The following is a 19,265-nucleotide window of genomic DNA, read 5'->3' as shown; positions in this document are numbered from 1 at the left end:
AGAAGTGACTTGCATGTTGATTCATGTAGAAGTGCCTGGTTGTGTATCTATCTGAAGTGGAGCTAAAACCATGCCTCAACAAAAAATCCCCATCTTGACATTTCCCTGTTGGCTGATTTAGATTTCTTGTTCAAGGGTAAGTCCCACTTGGAGGCAGATGGGCAACTCACCTGCCCAGGGATTTTAGGCCCAGGAATGGGGTTCAGAGCACTGGTTCTGTGCTTGGATTCCTTGGATTACTCCAGGAGCAGCCAGCTTAAGCTTGTAGAAACACAATTGCTATTGCCATGTAATGCTGTGTGTAGTCTCTCACTTTACAAAATGCAATAATGGAGTAATAAACCCTTGTAAACAAAAAACTGACAAAGACACCAGCATCCCACACTAAACAACCTTAGCATCTGCAAAATGCAGCTCATCATGTTTTCTAGCATTTGTGGACTTTTCACTAAATTTATGATAGCCAGAAAACGGATTGTTCAGTGCTCATTTTTGTCCCAAGTCACTCTTCTTTCCTAGCATTAAGTCAATGAATGGAATGGGAAAAACTGCTCAGCTCACACTGATGGCCAGGATTAGTATTTATAGAGATTTGGTTTGGCTAAACAACAGTGATCAGGACCTGTTGAAGAGTACCAAAAAGAAAAATAACACGGAATCGTCTCATCAGTCCAGTAGTATGCACTCAATTTATACTGAGAAACCACGCATGAGAGGGAGAAAGAGCAGGTGATATGTGGGTGGATCAAAACATTACTGTTCAGAGCATTAATGAATAAAGATGAGACTATCTGCAGCTTCCCATCTCCACATTGTGAGTGCTGAACAGACCAGGATGCTGCATAACAGCAATGAGAAAAAAAGATGTAGAGAGATGTTTTCTCTTGGACACTGAATTTATGTTAGGAGAAGGATGTAGAGTGATTAATGTGCCTGGTACCCAATAATGCCCGGTACTCAAAATATCTGACAGGTTTTTAAGAACCACTGTGGACCTGTGTGATCTTTAAAAGAAGTTATGTCACTACAAAGTAATGCAAGAAGGTTCTTATGCCATTCAGTCTCAGAATGGGCATGATGAAGAAGTGGAAAGAATAAATTAGTCAGATGTGTAACAAAGGTATCCCAACAGCAGTAGGATACTATGAGTATATGAAGTCTCACGAATATGATGGAAGAAGTAGAGAAAATGCAGTAATTATATTTTGATGCAACCCTGACAAAGTTGTTTCTCAGTTCCGCCAAGGCCTGTCAAATACCTAAAGTCCGATTGGGGTTTGGGGGTTTTTTAAGAGAAATGTTATCCAATTAATACACATAGTAATTATGTGTAATGTTGAGCCCATTTGTTGGTTTTGCAACAAGGCAAAATTAATGCCAATGTTTCACATTCTTGGCATTTTATTTAGCCATCCTTGTAGATCTGGACACAGCACTCTGCAGCTCTGGCACCATCAGCTTTGTCACAGGCATCTCTACTAGAGCTGTGAGGGAAGTACAACAGCAGCTTGGATACCTTGGGCTGGTTCTGGAGTGGCCACAGTAGTGCCCCCATCATTGCTACTCTGATCTTGTCAGAAGCTGAGGTACTGAATTTGGCACACACCCAGCTCCCAGTTTTGGTCTGCCAGTACATGACAGTCCAGGTGCTAAGAGGATGGAGCCAGACTCTTTTTGGTGGTGTTCAGCGACAGGATGAGGAGTAGTGGCCATAAACTAAAACATGAGAAGTTTCACCTCAACATGATGAAGTTTTTTACACTGAGAGTGGGTGCTGCCTGGGGAGGTCATGGAGTTTCCCTCTCTAGAGCCATTCAAAACCAGGACGTGCTCCTGTGCCACCTGCACCAGCTGACCCTGCCATGGCAGATGATGTCCAGGGGTCCCTCCCAACCCTAAGAACCCTGCGATTCTGTGAAGGTGTTTCTCCTCACTCTAGAGGCCACCTCGCCGCAGGGCTCAGCTGGATGAGAACCAGTTTATCAACCTTGTTCAGCTCCAGCCTCTCGGACGTGCTGAATATGTCAGCGCACCTGAGAGGTCTCCTTTGCCTTGTAGAAATGGGGCTTCCAGAACGAGGTGGCTTGTGCAAAGCCGCTGCGACCTCATGCCCCAAACAGCAGCTGATTTAGGTTTTAAAAACACCATTATTGGCGGGGGGAGGGAACAAAACCCACCAAACAAAAACGCCAATCCGTACAAAACCCTGCGCTGTGGCATTTTCTGGTACTTTGGCCTCTCTCGCGGCCTGTAGGAGGCCCCGGCGTGCCGTGAGCGCGGCGGCCGCGCAGGCGCAGCGGTGCTGGGGTCGCGGATGGCGGCGGGGCCGCGGGATGCTGCGCTGGCTCGTGGCCGTGCTCAGCCACTCGTGCTTGGTGCCCAGGGCCGGCTCCATGTTCTACGCCGTGCGCAAGGGCCGGCGCACCGGCGTCTACCGCACCTGGTGAGCGGGGAGCGAGGGCCGCGGTGGAGCGGGGAGCCCGCCCGGCCCGGCCTCACCGCTGCCCGCTGTGTTACAGGGCGGAGTGCCAGGAGCAGGTGAACAAGTTCCCCTCCGCCAGCTTCAAGAAGTTCGCCACCGAGAAGGACGCCTGGGCCTTCGTGCGCGCCGGGCTGCCGGGGCCGCAGCAGCCGCAGCAGCAGCCCGAGCCGGCAGGTAGCGCGTCCCGCCGCCGGCAGGGAGGAGGGCGGGGATCCCGCCGGGGACTCGGGGCAGGCACGGCGGCTGAGCCCGCGCTGCGGCTGCTGCCGGAACGGGGACCCCGGCCCCTGCTCATGCCTCGTCACTGGCTCAGCGCCGTGGCCATGGCCTCCGGACACGGGATGGATGTGCCAGTGCAGTGTTTCTGTGGTGTTTGGAGAGCGTTGGTTGCTCTGTGTGTGTGTTAAAAGTGTAAGGGCCCTTGCATGTCTGTTTCCCCAGACTAAGGATGAAGAATGACTGGAGTATTCTATTTCTTTTCGATAATAGTTTGGCGGGGCGGGGGTGTCAGATAACGGACTAACATTGCTAATAGTTGCTAACAACTGTTGTCTTTAGAAGCAGTCGTTTCAAAGAAAGTAAAATTTGATTCTGCTGAACTTCCTAACTTCTTTTTGTTTTTTTTCCTTTGGTAGAGGCATTTGGTCCTCCGGTTGTAACACAAGAAAATGGTAGCCAGAGAAAGGAACCAGAATTAAGTAGCATGTGTTGCATTACATGTAAAAGGCCATATGAACAGTCTACAAATGAGGAGCAGATTGCAAAGCGTGTGAAACATGATGAAGTACACTCAGTGTGCTCAATACCAACAGTCAGTGAAGATAAGTTTTCATATATGGGTGAGGTCTTTGATCATTTCTTTAGTTATTTTCATTGGTTTATTCTCTGTGACAAGCAACAAGTGTAACTATTAGAAAACTTTTAGGGAAGTTTGTATATGGCAGCCTTAGGCCCATTATTTCGTTTTGAAATGAAAACATGAACCATTATCTGTGTGTTCACATTGTCTTTCAGTGTAATTTTGATTGGTTTTAACTGGTACGAATATATAGCTTAATCATAGTGTTATAGGTGTGATTTTATGTGTGTCTGGGCTAAAGATTGGATGTACCTTTGACGTTTTGAAGAAGACTTGAACTGTAGTGAAAAGTATGGGACTTGGGGCAGAAGTTCTTGAGGCTGGCTGGTTTGACAGCAGGGAGGGTGTCAAGCTGCAGTGGGACCTGTGGTGCTCTGCACTGCTAATTCACATGGCTTCTGCAGTTACCTTTTAGAAGGGCTCTCTGGGGAGGGAAGTTTTGGGGCTTTATATACTGGCAAACATTTCTTCTACCTTAAATAGTCAGTGTTTTTGAGGAAGTGCTGATTTTGGTAATTTTTTTTGTAGGTGACTTTGCAGTTGTTTATACAGATGGTTGTTGCTCTAGTAATGGACGTAAGAGGGCACGTGCTGGTATAGGTGTCTACTGGGGACCAGGCCACCCTTTGTAAGTAGCTCAATGGATTTTTTTTTTATTAATGTATTCTATTTGGTTTTTGTTATTTACAATACCAGCCTCCTTTTAAATATGAAGCTCTGTTGTTTAGACTCATAATGACAGTGTTATGAGACTGAGTCAGGAGATATTGATGGGAACAGAGAAAGCAGCCTTTCTGGGAAAAATCAACTGGAAATAGTGTTCATGTATTTAATTATACACCATTCTGAATACTTGGAATAACTAATCTACTATTTGTTCTTTGGACACAGAAATACCAGTGAAAGACTTCCTGGACGGCAGACTAATCAAAGAGCAGAAATCCATGTAAGTAGCAAATGTCCTGAAATACTTCTCCATGTTAGCCTGCAGCTGCACTTTCAGGGCTATTTTAGCTCTGGTTTCCAGAAACCAGTATGGAGCTCTAAGAGAAGTATGCAAAATATTTAATTATGACTTCAAACAAATAGTTATCTTCAATTTTTATTGGTCCTTACTGGCTTTGAACTAGGTAATTCACCTTGAGAATTTCCAAGTGCCACCAAGCACAGTTATTTAAAAAAACTTACATTAGAAAAGTCTCACTCTCAACTCTGTATAGATTCTCTTGCATTTTTAATGTGTGTGTTTCAGACTTCTTATGATGGCAGGATCAGAGTATCCTAATCCTTCGATAAATGTAAAAACCAATTCTAGGCTCCTGACTAACTTCTGTTGGCAACAACAGATTTAGTCTTCTCTTTTCATTTCCTCTTAATTATGGTATTTCTGCTATCCCACACTCTGTGTTTGGAGATGAACTGAAATAGGCAATTGATCTGCTTAAAAACTTCAAAGTTCATTTTAGAGGTGGTGTTGCTGTGCCAGTGGTCAGATTTGTCACTGATTTGTCACTTTTCAGTTCTACATCCACACCCAGCCACTTCTCCCTGTGATATTTCAGAGCACTTAAAAAACTCCAACTTGTTACGGCATCCAGACTGTTGGAACTGATATTACTTCTTCCTCAAAGTTTTGGATAAAATGCCTTGGTGCTAATAGAAGTTTTGATAGTTAGAAAATGGGTCAGAGAGCTGCTTCTTCAGCAGAGTTCAACAGAGTTGAACATCAAAATGTTACAAGGTTTTGTTTGCTTTTGAAATTTAAGTGCCTGCCTCTTTGCCTGAATCATAAAGGTGTCATCTGCAATACACAAATTTGGGATCCTCTGCACTAAAACATGTTGATAACCCCTGGTGAAGAGGTTACAGTAATATATGTAGCTCTGTGTTAGCATCAGGTACTTTGTTGGTATCTTAATTCCATGTGGCCAAAATCCTTTCTGACCTGTGGTTGTTTTGAAATGTTCTTAAGGCAGCCTGCAAAGCAATAGAGCAAGCCAAGAGTCAAAACATCAAGAAGTTAATAATCTACACTGATAGCAAGTTTACTATTAATGGTAAGTTAATGATTTTAATTTTCCTGATCCTTAAAGACAATGCATGCTTTTTCCTTACATAAGACCCACAGAACATTCTGAGTCCTGGAAAGAGGAATGTAAGGAAGACAGTGCATAACTTACCACTCATGACTGCTTGGGGGAAAGCTTCCGAGTATCAGACATTGCCTACTAACTGCTGACTTCTGAAACAGAAGTAGAGTCAAAGTGTCTGTTATAGTAAATGCTGACAGAAGTAACAGTAGGATTTGTGTCCTGAGGTGTTCAGTGTGACAAAATGTAGAAAAAATGTTGTTCATGTATAGGCTGTTAAGGCTGTACTCAGGAAATTACTTGGAAGTTGGTGTGGTAACCTGTAGGGTTTTTGTTGTTTTGCATGTATTGGAGAGGCTGTTTTTAGCACACACACACACCTGTGAAGTACATTCAAGTTCTCTTGCTTCCAAGCTTTTAGGCTACCCTGGAAGACTAGCCAGAGATATGTGCTCATAGTATGTATTAAAATACCTGGAAAGCCTAATTTTAATCTCTATAAATACCATATAAAGCAGCCAATAGGACTTAATTTCAGAAAAAAAAACTTCTTCCTCTTTCCTCAAGATCTTCAGATTTTGTTCTTGTGATAATCTGGAACTGCCTAAGTTTTTTTTTTTGTTGTTGTTGTTTATTTGTTTGTTTGGTTAGGTGGGTTTTTTTGTGTTTTGCTCAGTTTTACAAAGGCAATATGTGTTTGTTTGTTTCCAGATCACTTTGGAGATTTGATTTTGTGGATTTTTTTTAAAATAACATTAAACAAAAACTTAGTGTAGCTTATGGCTGAAAATTAAATGTTGCACTTTTTGTCTTGGTTTCTTTGGTTTTGCTGGCAGTTTCATTTTGTATTTTGGGTCACTGAGGTGCAGGTGCCATTCTTGTTTAGCCAAAGGTTTTTTGTAGATGTGTCTAGGAATTACTATTTAAAAATGCCAAAGAAGGAGCCTTGTAATTAAGTACAAATGGATGTAATTGTTTTTTAGGAGGCTTTGCGTACAGTGCAAATATAAGATTGTAGTCTTTAAATTAAATATCTGTTTGGAAATACAGATATTTAATTTGATGGTTGGGTAATTCAGGTAATAATGAAAAAATACACTCCTGAAAGACAGCATCAGAGAAGCAAACAAGAATTATCTTTGGTATCCAGTGTTTTTGCCTGGGACTTTATACAGAGGTAATGTCTTGTTAAAAGGCTGTTGGCTCCATCCTTGCTGGCTTGTTTAACAGCACTCTTATGGTGATACCCCCTTTGCACAGGTATTACGAGCTGGGTTGACAACTGGAAAACAAATGGTTGGAGAACAAGTTCAGGAGGAAGTGTAATAAATAAAGAAGATTTTGAAAGACTTGATAATCTAGTAAAAGACATAGAAATTCAGTGGGTAAGTTCTTTGTTTCTTATTCTTAATGACATTTTAAACATATTTCTGGTAGAACCTTAGAAGTGTGATCATAACTAAGACTTTTGTAGAGCATAGTATTGTACATCCTTAAGTAAAATTTCAAATACAGAGAAGCTGCTTGTTGTATTTAAAGCAAGTTACCAACATAACCTAGATTCTTGGAACCAGTATTTCATTTATTTAAATGAATATTTGTTTTTGTTTCCTGTCTCTTATTACTGTTTAGAAAATGCCTGCAATAATTATTTTTAGTTTGTTAGTGGTTTTAGTAGATGCAATTTCTGTTCCTGAAAATCTAACCTTAGAATATAACTGGTTTTTGTGTCATAGCTAAATTTCTGTATTTGCTTTTCAGAACTATTTAGGATGCTGCTTTTTTGGAGTAACTGAATTACATGAGTGTCTTTAAACTGGGAAAACGAAGTGTGTGTAAACCCAAATAAGCCAACTCTAGTTTTCTGTGCCTTAACTGCATTTCTTCCAAGGAAATTTAGTATGAGAAGGTCTTTAAAATAATTTTTCAATTGTTTTGCTCTCCGGTAAGGAAGTAAAACAAGTTCTATACAGATATTTCTGGTAGAATGTATTTTTCTGTTACCTCTAATATCAGTCCTTAACACTTCAGGGAAATATATTCCTTTGCCTCTTAAATTTTAGCCTAATTGTGATATAAGACCACTGATTTGAAAAAATGTGTGTACAGTTGACTTTGCACCTGTAATGGCATGTTTACTCAGCTTCTGTCTTTACTCTGTAGAAAACAGGATCATGTAGATGTTTCATGTGCAATTTTTTAATGGGAATTTATTGCAGGTATTCATGTTGCTCTGTGTTACAGAGTTGGTGGCTGCAATTTACAGGCTGGTTAGATTTTCTTAGCTACTCCTATATTCTATTGAGGAGAAAGCGTAAAAATTTAAAGGCTAAGTAAGTTCAGCTGTTCTTGGGAATATTTTACATAATTAAAAGATATTCCTTTATGAACACTTTTTAAAACTGAATCTCTTAGAAAAGGTAGGACAGATTTTGTTTCAGGAGGAGTGTGTGCATGCAGAGTCCTCCATGGGCTGCAGGCACATCTCTGCTCCACCGTGGCCCTCCTGGGCTGTAAGGGGCGCAGGCTGACTGACCATGGTCTGCACCACAGGCTGCAGGGGAATCTCTGCTCAGGTGCCTGGAGCACCTCCTCCTTCAGCCCTCACCTTGGTGTCTGCAGAGCTGTTCCTTTCACATATTCTCACTCTTTTCTCTGGCTGTTGTGCTGCATTTTTACCCTTTCTTAAACATGTTTTCACAGAAGAGCCATCAGCTTTGCTGATGGGCTTAACTGTGTTAACCTTTGGGTCCCTTTTGGAGCTGTCTGGATCTGGCTGTCTTTCATGGGGCACTGCTCATGTCTTTTCACAGAATCCACACCTACAGCTCCCCACGTGGTACCAAAACCTTGCCATGTAAATCTGATGTCACTTCACACCCACTTCATGCTTATTCCCTCTCTGATCTTGTCAAATAGCAAGCTTGATTTTCTTCCTCACCTTCCTACTCCACCCTTGCTTCTGACAAGGATCAGCTTAGGGTATAAAGTTTTTTTCAGTTCCTGATTAATGGATAGACAAATTAAGACATCTGAAAATCGAGAGGATCTTTTGATCCTATGTATGTATCCTAAGTGAGTGCTGTAAGTACCAAGGTCTTTAGTGGAATAGAGGACTTTGGCTTTTGGGGAAAGATCAACTCAGTTTAACCACTGAATGCAGGAAGGTGGGAATTTTGAATTGGAGCAGTTGTCTGTATTTCTTAAAGGATAGGTTGGCTGGTCCTTATGCTTTTAATTAATTCCCATAAAGATGATATCCACAGTTTGACACGAGTTTCCCTAGAGGAAGAGAGACAATGAAAATCTCTAGGAAGAAAACCTAAGGGCTAAATATTAGGTGAGGACCTCTGAGGAGCTGCTCCTGTACTATCAGTGACAGAGCATTGCTTTATCAAATTTCATATATCTACTTTATTTCTGGTTTCTTCCATATCTAAACTGATATATTTTGTCCTGACAGATGCATATTCCTGGTCATGCTGGCTTCCAAGGAAATGAAGAAGCTGATAGACTGGCAAGAGAAGGAGCTTGTAAACCACAGTGCTGATGGCCTGGGACTGGAGACTGTTGCACTGGGAGTAAAGGGCCCAACATGACAGCAACAACTTGAACTGCTGTAATTGTTTTGGAGTTGAACTTTGAGCTGTACTTCTTTCTGGCCTGAAGCACTAACTGTAAACCAACTTCTGGGAAGGAAAACCCCACATTTTCTTCTGTTGCATTTGTTTTACGATTGAGACAATATTTAGTTGATGATACTGAGTATTTTTTTTTTCCTCCATCTATTGGAAAGGCTGTGGTCAGTGCTTTTAGCTGTGTTGTGTACTTATGGACTCACCTTACAGACAGGCTTCTGAAGAAGTAATTTTAAATCAAAGTGTTCTGTATTTTCCTCTTAATGAAATAAATATTTCTTTTTTTTTTTTTTTTTTTTTTTTGTGCAGAGGTATTTATTGCATCCCAAAATAGCTGGGGCAGACTTTAGGGCTGGTTGATTTGGTAGGAGGTCACCTAACAGAGATGTCCATTTTCTATGCAAGTGTACAGGAAAAGCAAACAGGTTTGTTATGTTATCTCTGTCAGCTTTTCTGTATGGTACCTTTGCACCACTGAATAGTAGGATTTAAGGTAGGAGTCACTGAAATGTTTTTGGATTTGTTGATTTCTATGCAGATGGTTAGACCTGCAAAAGCTTGTTACCTAATCGCTCTCATGAATTATCTTTCCTGAGGCAAAATGTGAAGGTTTCACGTATTTCGTCACATGGTTGTAGGAGGAGGAGGAAACTGGCTATCCAGTAGTTAATAGGTCAGTGAGGATTTTTATTTTTTTCTCTCATTGAAAACTGCACATTGAAGCTCATCTAGGGGTAAAAGAGGGCACTGATTGGGCCCCCTCTGCTTCTTTGTATGTACACACACAATTATCTATTTATTTTAGAAGTTTGGCTGCAAAGAAAAGACCCATCACCCTGATCAGGTATCTAATAACTGGCCTATCTTACATATTATGTTAAACAGGTAAATCCTGTTTATTGTATGGAAATCGGTTTTGTTTTGGGTTTTGTTGTTTGTTTTTTGTGGGGTTGTTTGTTTTTTTTTAAAGCAGGAGCTTTGGAAACCCTGTAAGATTGTAGTGGGTAAATCATAACTGTGTAATACTGAATTTAGCCCACTTGATTACCTGAATCTAATAGGTAGATTGTAATAGAAAATCTAATAGGACCGAGTTTTATATCAATTTTGTATGAATGATTATTCTTCTGGAAATTCAGGACAGAAGAAAGGCAAGAGGAAGGTTACAAGATTAAGGTAGATTAAAGGAGGGAAAACAACTAGTACTTCTCAAAAGGAGTTAACAGGGGCTTGAGGGCCTGCAGAGGATGACAAATCTCTAAGTCATCTTTTCAGAGAACTGCAACTTTAGGAGAATATTGGCATTTAGCAGCCGCGATATTGTGCTGACTGTCTCAAAATGCCTACTTGTCCTCCATGTGCCTTAGCACAGCTTCTATAGAGTATCTGTTTGATAACCAGTAGTGCTTAAACATAAATACTATACATTAAACGGATCTGGTACCTTTTTATGAGAATTGGAATAGTAGTGGTTGAGACACCTTGGTAAGTAAGAAACTCCTTATTGCGAAAAATTCTAAGGAGGGATTGTTTCAGTTCTCTGGCCATTGTTATATTGTGCTTAGCTGGCTCTTGGTTTATTTGCCCTACAGGATCAGGTAGATGCAGAAGTGTGGAGGCTGGAGGGGACACAGCCCAGGGTGTCTTGTTCACTCCAGCTCAGGGAGGATGCTGAGGATGTATCTTCATGGATGGAGACAACACAAGTTATCTCTGCAAGCATGTCTTACCACTTTCTTTATTTTTTGCCTAATTTATTTTTTTCCATATTGTGGGGTTGCAATGCCGGCCTTTTAAGCCTGAGCCGTAGCAGTAAGTTCCGTCAGAGCATTTACAGCGGAGGCCGACACGATTCAAACACTACGGCCGTTCACTCGGGTTACCCCGGGGGCTGGTGGGGGTGTGAGCAGTCCCGAGCCCCGGCCTGTCTCTCAGGGACTCTCGGCTCTCAGCCAGGAGCTGTTCCCCCAAACGAAAGCTCCGCACCGCGTTCAGTGTACTTGGAGCGGCCCATGGCGCCCATGTACTGCTCTGCCCCAGGGCGCGGGGCGGGCCCGTCCCGCTCGCTGCCGGGCCTGGAGCCGCGCCGGGGCGGGACGCGCTGGCAGCCCGGCCCGGCCCCGCGGACACTGTGGCGGCGCGATGGTGGAGGCCTGGTACATGGACGAGTCCCAGGAGGACCAGCGGGCGCCGCACCGGCAGCGGCCCAACCGCGCCGTCAGCCTGGAGCAGCTGCGCCGCCTTGGCGTGGTGTACCGCAGGGTACGGCGGGGGGTGCTGAGGGCATGGCGGCCGTGATACCGCAGGGTATGGCGGGGTTGGTACCGCGGGGTGCGCCGGGGAGCCGCGGGCCGGGCTGAGCCGCGCGGGGATCGCCTGGCCGGGCCGAGCTGGGCCGCCCGCATAGGGGAGGCAGCGGGGGCGGGCGGGGCCGGGTGCCGGCACTCCGTGTCCTTGTGGCCGCTCCCCCTGCAGCGGCCGAGCCGCCCCGGCACTGCCGGCACCTCGGGATTCCCACGAGTGCCTGAGTTCCGCCTTCAGCAATGGCGTCTGAACGCCTTTTTAAATTTTTTTCCTCCTGTGCCTGTTCTTTTAGTTGGATGCTGATAACTATGAGACTGATCCATGCTTGAAAGAGATTCGGAGAGCAGAAAATTATTCTTGGATGGATATAGTGACCATACATAAAGACAAGCTTCCAAATTATGAGGAAAAGGTACGCGAAACTTGGCTCTCAGTGCGGGTTCCCGCGCCGGCCAGCGTGTGACACCTGCGCAGCGCAGCGGGACACGGGGATGAGGCTTCCACGTCTAAAATACATCCTGTACCGAAGTCCTGAACATTAAAAAAGAACCTTTGATATAATTTTAAAGATAGTAGAGGTCTTTTGCTTCTGTACATTGCCTTCAAAGGTTTTGAGGATCATTTCCATCATTGTCATTTCAAAACTAAGATTCCTACCAGGAGAGTTCTGCCAATGCTGACCTGTCCTCAGAGAGCCTCTCTGCGATGAAGGCAAGTGGCTGCCAGCTGGGCCTGGGCTTTGAAGGCTTTTACATCCTAATGGCTGCTTGCATAATGTATCTTTTTTAAGTGAGTGTTAACCCCATGGAATTGTTCCTTGTACAAGAACATTTTTTACCTTGGGGAACTCGTACCGTGACAATTTCATAGCAGTTCAACACTGTTCAGGTGAGCCTCCTACAAGGAGCTTTCTCATCCCAGCCTCCAGGTGCTGCTGGCTTGCTGCTCTGACTTGAGGACAGCAACCCAATGACACTTAAATACTTTTATTAAATTTCCATTTACCAGTTTGTTTTAAGCCAATTGTATTCTAGTGCTTTTGTTTTGGTGAGAAGGTGAAATAGGTAGTAACTCATTAGGTAGGCTCTATCTGACAGAAAGATGGGCCATTCTTTACAAGACCTAGGGACTTCTGCTCATCCTGCTGTGCTGGATCACTTCTGGCTCAAGGACATCTGCAGAAGTGTGTGGCTAAATATCATCCAAACCTGAGCAAGTGGTGATGGTACCTGGCATTGCTCTGCTCACTGTGCACTAAACCTCCCAGGCCTCCGTTAATTGAACTTTTAAAATGTGCTTTGTATTCTGTGCTTGTATGAAGAATTCAGCATTCCATGAAAAAGAGAATGTTGCTTTCACTGTCTTGGACAAGAGAGCCTGGAGCTGGGTCTCACTGTGTGTGGGCAGGCATGACATACTGTTTACATCAGATTGCTGTAGATGGGCTGTGTTTGGCAGTGACTGCATTTTCACAGACAGTAGTAGTACCTGTGCAGCTAATTCAGCTCTACATAAGTGTAAAAGAGAAGGGATAATCCGTGGCTTTGTTTGGTACTGCGTGTTGGGGGAAAAAAAGCACAAAATGATCGAACTGAGCAAGCAAAAGGACCAAATCCTGCAGTGTGAAGTTTTACCCATCTCTCTTTCAAACAGGTGTAAGCATCACTGTTACTCAGAGAATGGTTATGTACAGCTAGAGCTGCTGTTTCTTGTCAGACGAGTTCCTGCCCTCCAAAGGGAATGTAGAGGCCTGCTTAGATGTGTCTGGAGACAGAGGCTGGCTGGCTGGCTTGGCCATCTTATCCATGTTGGTCTCCTCTGTTAGTTAAAACACAGTTACTCTTTGAAAGCCTTTCTCAGCTTCTCTCTGTTTCTGCCAATTTTCTTTGCAGTTTTCCTATGTTCAGTAGTTTTCCAAAATATTTGCTGTTCCTAGATAAAAACATTTTATGAAGAACATTTACACCTTGATGATGAAATTCGCTACATCCTGGAGGGATCTGGCTATTTTGATGTTCGAGACAAGGATGACAAGTGGATTCGGATTTCCATGGAGAAAGGAGACATGATAACCCTCCCTGCTGGCATATACCACCGATTTACACTGGATGAGAACGTATGTTGTTGTAGATTACCATAAATTTTGATGACAAATCCATGTGAATGTCTATCACATTAGTAACTACATGCCCTGAGACTTGAGGTTCATTAGCAAAACATATTAAATATGAAGGAGGAGGATGAAAAATAATAAATAATTCACAGTATCTGAACCTTTCATCTCCAGGTCACAAATTCAGCCTCTCCTCCTCAGCTGTGACTGTAACTCATTGCCACGTGATATCTGTGGCATATCAAGCCTAGGGCTGTCCTTCCCACAGTTGTCCCAGCTGTCTGTTGAGGTGGAGAAGGTGTGGATGGATCATTCTGTATTGCCTTGTTGTGTATTTTTGTGGGGACAGAAGAACATATCTGTGTCCAGCAGTGGCATCTTTCACCTTTGGGGAAAGAAGGATTTAAGGGTCCAGAGCCACTACTTGCAACTACTGTATGCTAAGCTGGATGCTGGCTTCACAAGTGGTGGCCTCCTTTGGAAAGATATTTTTGCCAGTGGGAGTGTGAGATTGGCACTTACAGTTCTGGTCTGTGTTTCTCTTCTTGTGGGCTCTTACAGAGGTGTTTGTAACCTCAGCATTACCCTTGAAAAATGGGGAAACGTGTTGTCTCCTGTGTGGTGAGGTTGCGTTTCTGGTGAAGGGAATGGTTCTGTTTTGAATCAGCTGTCCAGAGAGCCGTGTTCATACATGTGAAAAAGAGAGATGCTGCTTTAGTGAAAAACCCAACTTTTCCCATCTGCTTCTTGAGATCCACAGCAAATAAACTACATTTACTATTCTCAAGCTTTTTCTTTACATAAACAAACTGTCAGGGGTTATGGTTGAGTCCCCAAGAAGTCTTAAGTGTTCACTTCAGGAGCTTTAGTCCAGAAGTGCTGACTTCAAAGTAAAATCTTTAGGTGCTTCTAGACCCTGGCATTTTGCAGCTAAGTTCTTTTGGTACCTAGCTTTATTTTTACCATTTCTGAACCTCGGTGTAAAATAATCATTTGTTTGTGTTTTACAGAATAGGTAGGGTCTAAATAGTACTTCTGCATAGTAGGCAGAAGAGGAGAGTTGCCCATCACCCCATGGTTGAAGCAGTTCTGCAGGATGTGAAATCCCATTTTCTGCTGCCACAGTTGTACCTTGCACCAGGCATATTTTTTGTTAGCTGGTGTTAGCTGGCTGTTGCTTTTCCTTTTGGAATCTGGAGACATTTCACTTCCTGTAAGCTTTATTTTTTGGGTAGCTTATGCACTTCCCATTCAGTTTTTATGGCTGTGACTGTGATGCTTCTGGTATTCCCCAAAAGCATTATGTAGACATCATGGGTACCTGGGTTCTGCTGTTTAACTAAGCAAATAGGATTTAAATGCTGCACTGCTGATTATTGTGGATCCAGTGCAAAAAGTTTACATAAGACAGGATGGTTTTGGTTTCTTTGACACGGGGAGAAGTATTGATTCTGCCTGAGCTGGAGGTACTGATCATGACACAATGTGTCACTGCACAGGGACCACAGTCTTCCACTGCAGGCACTGGGAGCAGGAACAGCAGTATAATGCTGTTTAATTTGTAAAAATTAGTAAAATTTTCTGGAATGTGTGAAGCTTTCAGTCCATCATGAAATAATTTCAAAAATTTCTGCAGAAGTGAAACCTTAACTTTGGAATGAAGATCCCTTGAAAAGGAGCTCTTAAATGACTTGTCACTTCTTGTTCTGTGGCAGAACTACGTGAAGGCAATGAGGCTGTTTGTTGGAGAGCCCGTCTGGACTGCGTACAACAGGCCGGCTGACGATTTCCCTGCCCGGAAACAGTACATGGAGTTTTTGGCTCAGGAAGCTCATAATGGTGTCTGAGACCTGGCAGTGGCAACATCCCGAAGCCCTATCAGAATAAATGTGCCTTGCTGCTTTTCACTGATTAAACTTGCATTTATATGGGAAATTGGAATCACAGAATCATAGAAAAATTTAGATTGAAAGGCCATTTGGAGATCATTTAGTCCAACCCCGTGAATCAGTATACCAGTTTTAAATCTAGACCATGTTGCTCAAGATGTTTGGAAACCTCTGGTGACGGAGGTCACACAGGCTGTCTGGGTCCTGGCTCCAGCACTTAGCTGCTCCCATGGCCAAGAATTTGTTCTTCTTGGCCAACTCCCTGGTTGCAGTTTGGAGTTGTTGTCTATTGCCCTTTCACTGCATGTCTGAGGAGAGTCTGGCTCTGCCTTCTTTACAGTCCGTGCTCTAGAAGAAGCTGTAGTTGGGTCTCCTCTGAGCCTTTTCCTCTCCAGGCTGCACAGACCAGTGCCCTTGGCTGGGCTCCCTTCTGCTAAGTAAGATGTTCATCATGTTTTGCCCCAGTTCTGGTGACTGAGGGATGTCACTTTTAACCACCTGATAGTTTAGTTTGAACCACAGACTGTTTTGAGCCCAGTGGACCCAAGTTCTTTATCCACCCAGTAGTTTGTACCCTCAGTCAGGCTGCAAGGCTGCTGTGGGACACACTAGTGAAATCCTTGCTGGAGTCAAGGGGAATGGCACCTGTGGTGTCCCCTTTGCTGCAGAGCCATTGCTCCTGGGAGTTGGCATCAGTAAGAATGTGCCCTTGGTGAATTGGCATTGACTGGTTGTTCCTCATCACCTCCTCATCCCGGTATTTCTTGTGCCTGGAACACCTTCCATAATGGCGTGTTCTGTAACATTCCTGGGGACTGAAGCAGGGCTGAGCAGCCTGCAGTTCCCCAGATGTTCTTTCGTGCCTTTTTGAAGGTGGCAGTATTATTTGCCTTTTTCTGCTCTAAAAGGTTTTCCTGATCTCTGTGACCTTTCAAAGATGCCAGCAGCCTTGCAGTGACATTAGTCGCATTTACAGTTGCTCAGGAATCCATTTTCTAACCCTTTTTTTTTCCTTGGTATTTCTGGCAGGTAGAATTGTGAGAGGTGGGCTATATTAATATTCATTTTGCTCAGAATCCATGCTAATGAACTACGTAGGATTCTGGTTTTAATTAAAGAAAAGAAAGTCTCCTTCATTCTTGTCTAAAAATGTTCATAAGATAAATTTGCATAATCGGCATTTTAGTATGCAGCTTTCCAAGTTCTGCCCTGGTACATAAAACTGGTTTTCTCAGTAAAATGTAGCAAATTTGTTCTTGTGAGTTATTAATAAAATTACTTTGATCTAGGTATGTTGATTTTTTATTGGTTTGTTGTTTTTTTTTATTCTTTGTGCTGACATTTAGGACCCATTGAACAACAGTGTTACTATAATTATTAATCAGCTTTTATTCCTTGTGCTGGCATTGATTTGTTCTGTAACATGGGACAAATCACTCACTGTGCCTCAGTTTCTTGAGCTGTGAGAGGGAGAAGAGTAGGCTTAGGCACACTAGGCTGGTTTTCAGTAAATGCCTTGTGCTTCCACAAGACATGGATCTCCCCAGCAGTGGGCACTGGAGCGTTTTACTCTTCTCAGTGATGAATTATGTCAGCTGAGTAGATGTACTGCTTGCTCCAGCTCTCAGTGGATGATGAGCTGACTGCAGCCTGTGTGCTGATTTCAGCCAGATATAGTACATGCTCCTGCCTTGCAGTCTCCTTAATAAACAATTCTAGAAGGAGGTTGAAATGGCCTTACCTGGGTCTTCCTAATGTAGCAGATGATGAATAATTGAATTTTCCCACTGTTCTTTCCTATGTGTGTGTACACAGCCCTTCTTTAGTAGGTAACAGCGTTTTTCTCACTTTGTAGCAGCATTACTGTTAACTGTTTCTGGGTGTTTTATTTCTTCAAATGTTTCTGGAAGTGAAGTTGCAATTTTGAAGTGAAATTGTACTAAACTTAAAGGTTCGAAAGGATGAAGAAAAAAATCGTGTTTCCTGGGCTTTGGGTTGCAAGCTAGAGGAGATGTGGGGACACAGGTGACCCTTCAGTCTGCCAGTGTGGGCTCAGTTTATGGGAGGGGTGCAGGCACAACCCACGCTTGCAAAACTGAAACTCATCCAGCTCTCCATGCAGCTGGGACTGGCTTTTGTGCTGTGGTCCATAAGCCTGTCTGAAAATCAGTGTTAGGAGCAAATAGGAAGTTTAGCTATAGTCAGACACACATGGGGAGGCTGTGCTGTGACATGTGCCTTATTGGCTTTGGATTTGTGTGCCACTTGTCTGAAGGGAGGTCTGGAATGTCCTCTTGTACAGCACACTGGGGCTTCCTGCTCCCAGAACAAACTTTGGGGATTTTTCAAGGTACAGCTACAGGAATAAATGACAGCTATTGCCTGCAGCAGATTTTATTCCTTTGATTTATATGCCACAGAAAATTGAGTTTCTGAATGTAAAGTAAAACGACTGCTTTCTCCTGGTGCTGGTAGCAGTCCCCGGTATCCCATCGAATTCATCCCCTTTCTAAGCTTTTGTTTCCTTTTTTTTAAATCAGGAGCCAAGGTGAGACTGTTCATTCCTCCCATGGGCCTTTCTGTTTTGATCTCTCTGTGCAAAAGGAGAGGCGGGGCGGCAGCACAGGCCCTCAGAAACCCCCACTTGCAGAGCAGGCAGCCCCAACAGGCTGGGGGAGCGACCAGGAAGAGAGAGCAGGTCGTGCATCCTCCTCACGAGAGATTTACAGTCGGGAGCAGCGGTGAGGGATGGACAGTAAAGCAGCTGCCCGCAGCAATTGCTTTCAGCAGCTCGCTGATGTAGGATGTGACCTGGGGAGCAGGACTGAGCCACCTTGTTTTGTTGCCTCTCTGGAAGAATATATACACCCAGCAGAGCTCCCATCTCCTGGCTGTCAAAATAACACACGATCGCCCCACTGGAGATCGTGCATCATTTTCATAGCACAATGCATTCTGCTGCTGAGAGGTGGCAGGGGCTGTGGGGGTCTGACTGTCAACACTTTGGAGTCCATGCCCTTTACTGCTATAGGTGTCTTTGAAAGGGTGAAAGCTTTGCACTCTGAAAGTGGTTTTTGTCAGCCAGGGAAAAAGCAATTTGGGGCTGGAATAAAGATTCCACACCTGCAAAGAGGTTACGTGGGAAATTACAGAGGGAGGAAACAGCTGGGCAGAAAAAAATGTTAATAGAAAACATTCCAGAAAGCAGAGAGATGGGAAGGACAATATACCATTCCTTCAGATGAAAGATGTAGTTTCTTTTAGTTATATTTATTTGTGGGTTTTGTTTTTTTTTTTTTCTTTCTTGCCACTGCCCACCCCTACCCACTACCCCCTCCCTCCACCCCCAAAAATGCAAAGTTAAATTGATTTTTGGTCCAAAAACATGGTTCTGTTTTACCACAGCCAGTGGAATACCTTGGTATATTGATGTAATATGAAAATTCATGGAAGTAGTTTCAGCAACATCGTATTGGCAGCATTAACTCGGGCATGGGAAATATTTCAGCTCCTCCAGAATTAGAGGTTAAAAACATAGGATCAATGGTACTGAATTGAGATGTTTAAAGATAGCTTTTTTGGTACTTATTTATTATTTTCTGGTTTGATCCAAACTTTGCCAAAGTGGCATATACCCCATTTTCTCATGAACATCTTGAGAGAGCTTTTCTCAGGAGACTCAGTGCAAACTGTGGATGGACAGTAGGATTTTTAATAATTTAGGTGGGCAAACTGGTGTCTGTGCTCCCTTGTTATATGTCCTGGAGCAAGTGTCTGTGGCTGAATTTTTTTAATGAAAAGACATTTCAGGGCCAGTTGGTAGTTAAATAACTTTCACTTGGGAGTAAGTAACATTCACTTGGGAGGGTCTAAAAATAGGTGAGGGGCAG

At 43.5% G+C, this 19,265-nt stretch overlaps 2 protein-coding genes across 2 annotated transcripts; both read left to right on the top strand.

Moving 5' to 3' along the window:
• The first annotated feature begins 2,267 nt into the window (after positions 1 to 2,267).
• Positions 2,268 to 9,354, top strand: RNASEH1 (ribonuclease H1). The gene is made up of 8 exons (XM_064707674.1): positions 2,268 to 2,443; positions 2,520 to 2,656; positions 3,118 to 3,321; positions 3,870 to 3,969; positions 4,233 to 4,287; positions 5,314 to 5,398; positions 6,692 to 6,816; positions 8,895 to 9,354. The coding sequence occupies exons 1-8, from the start codon at positions 2,334 to 2,336 to the stop codon at positions 8,979 to 8,981; spliced, it is 903 nt and encodes a 300-aa protein (XP_064563744.1). The 5' UTR covers positions 2,268 to 2,333; the 3' UTR covers positions 8,982 to 9,354.
• Positions 9,355 to 11,105: 1,751 nt separating this feature from the next.
• Positions 11,106 to 16,673, top strand: ADI1 (acireductone dioxygenase 1). Its single transcript, XM_064707673.1, has 4 exons — positions 11,106 to 11,331; positions 11,666 to 11,785; positions 13,310 to 13,489; positions 15,202 to 16,673. Exons 1-4 carry the CDS (start codon positions 11,212 to 11,214, stop codon positions 15,331 to 15,333), a joined length of 552 nt encoding a protein of 183 aa, XP_064563743.1. The 5' UTR covers positions 11,106 to 11,211; the 3' UTR covers positions 15,334 to 16,673.
• Positions 16,674 to 19,265: the final 2,592 nt, after the last annotated feature.

This window comes from Zonotrichia leucophrys, chromosome 3 (assembly GCF_028769735.1).
Source record: "Zonotrichia leucophrys gambelii isolate GWCS_2022_RI chromosome 3, RI_Zleu_2.0, whole genome shotgun sequence".
Taxonomy (NCBI): domain Eukaryota; kingdom Metazoa; phylum Chordata; class Aves; order Passeriformes; family Passerellidae; genus Zonotrichia; species Zonotrichia leucophrys.
Note: the sequence above shows the minus strand (reverse complement) of the source record. Positions and strands in the feature narration are given on the sequence as shown.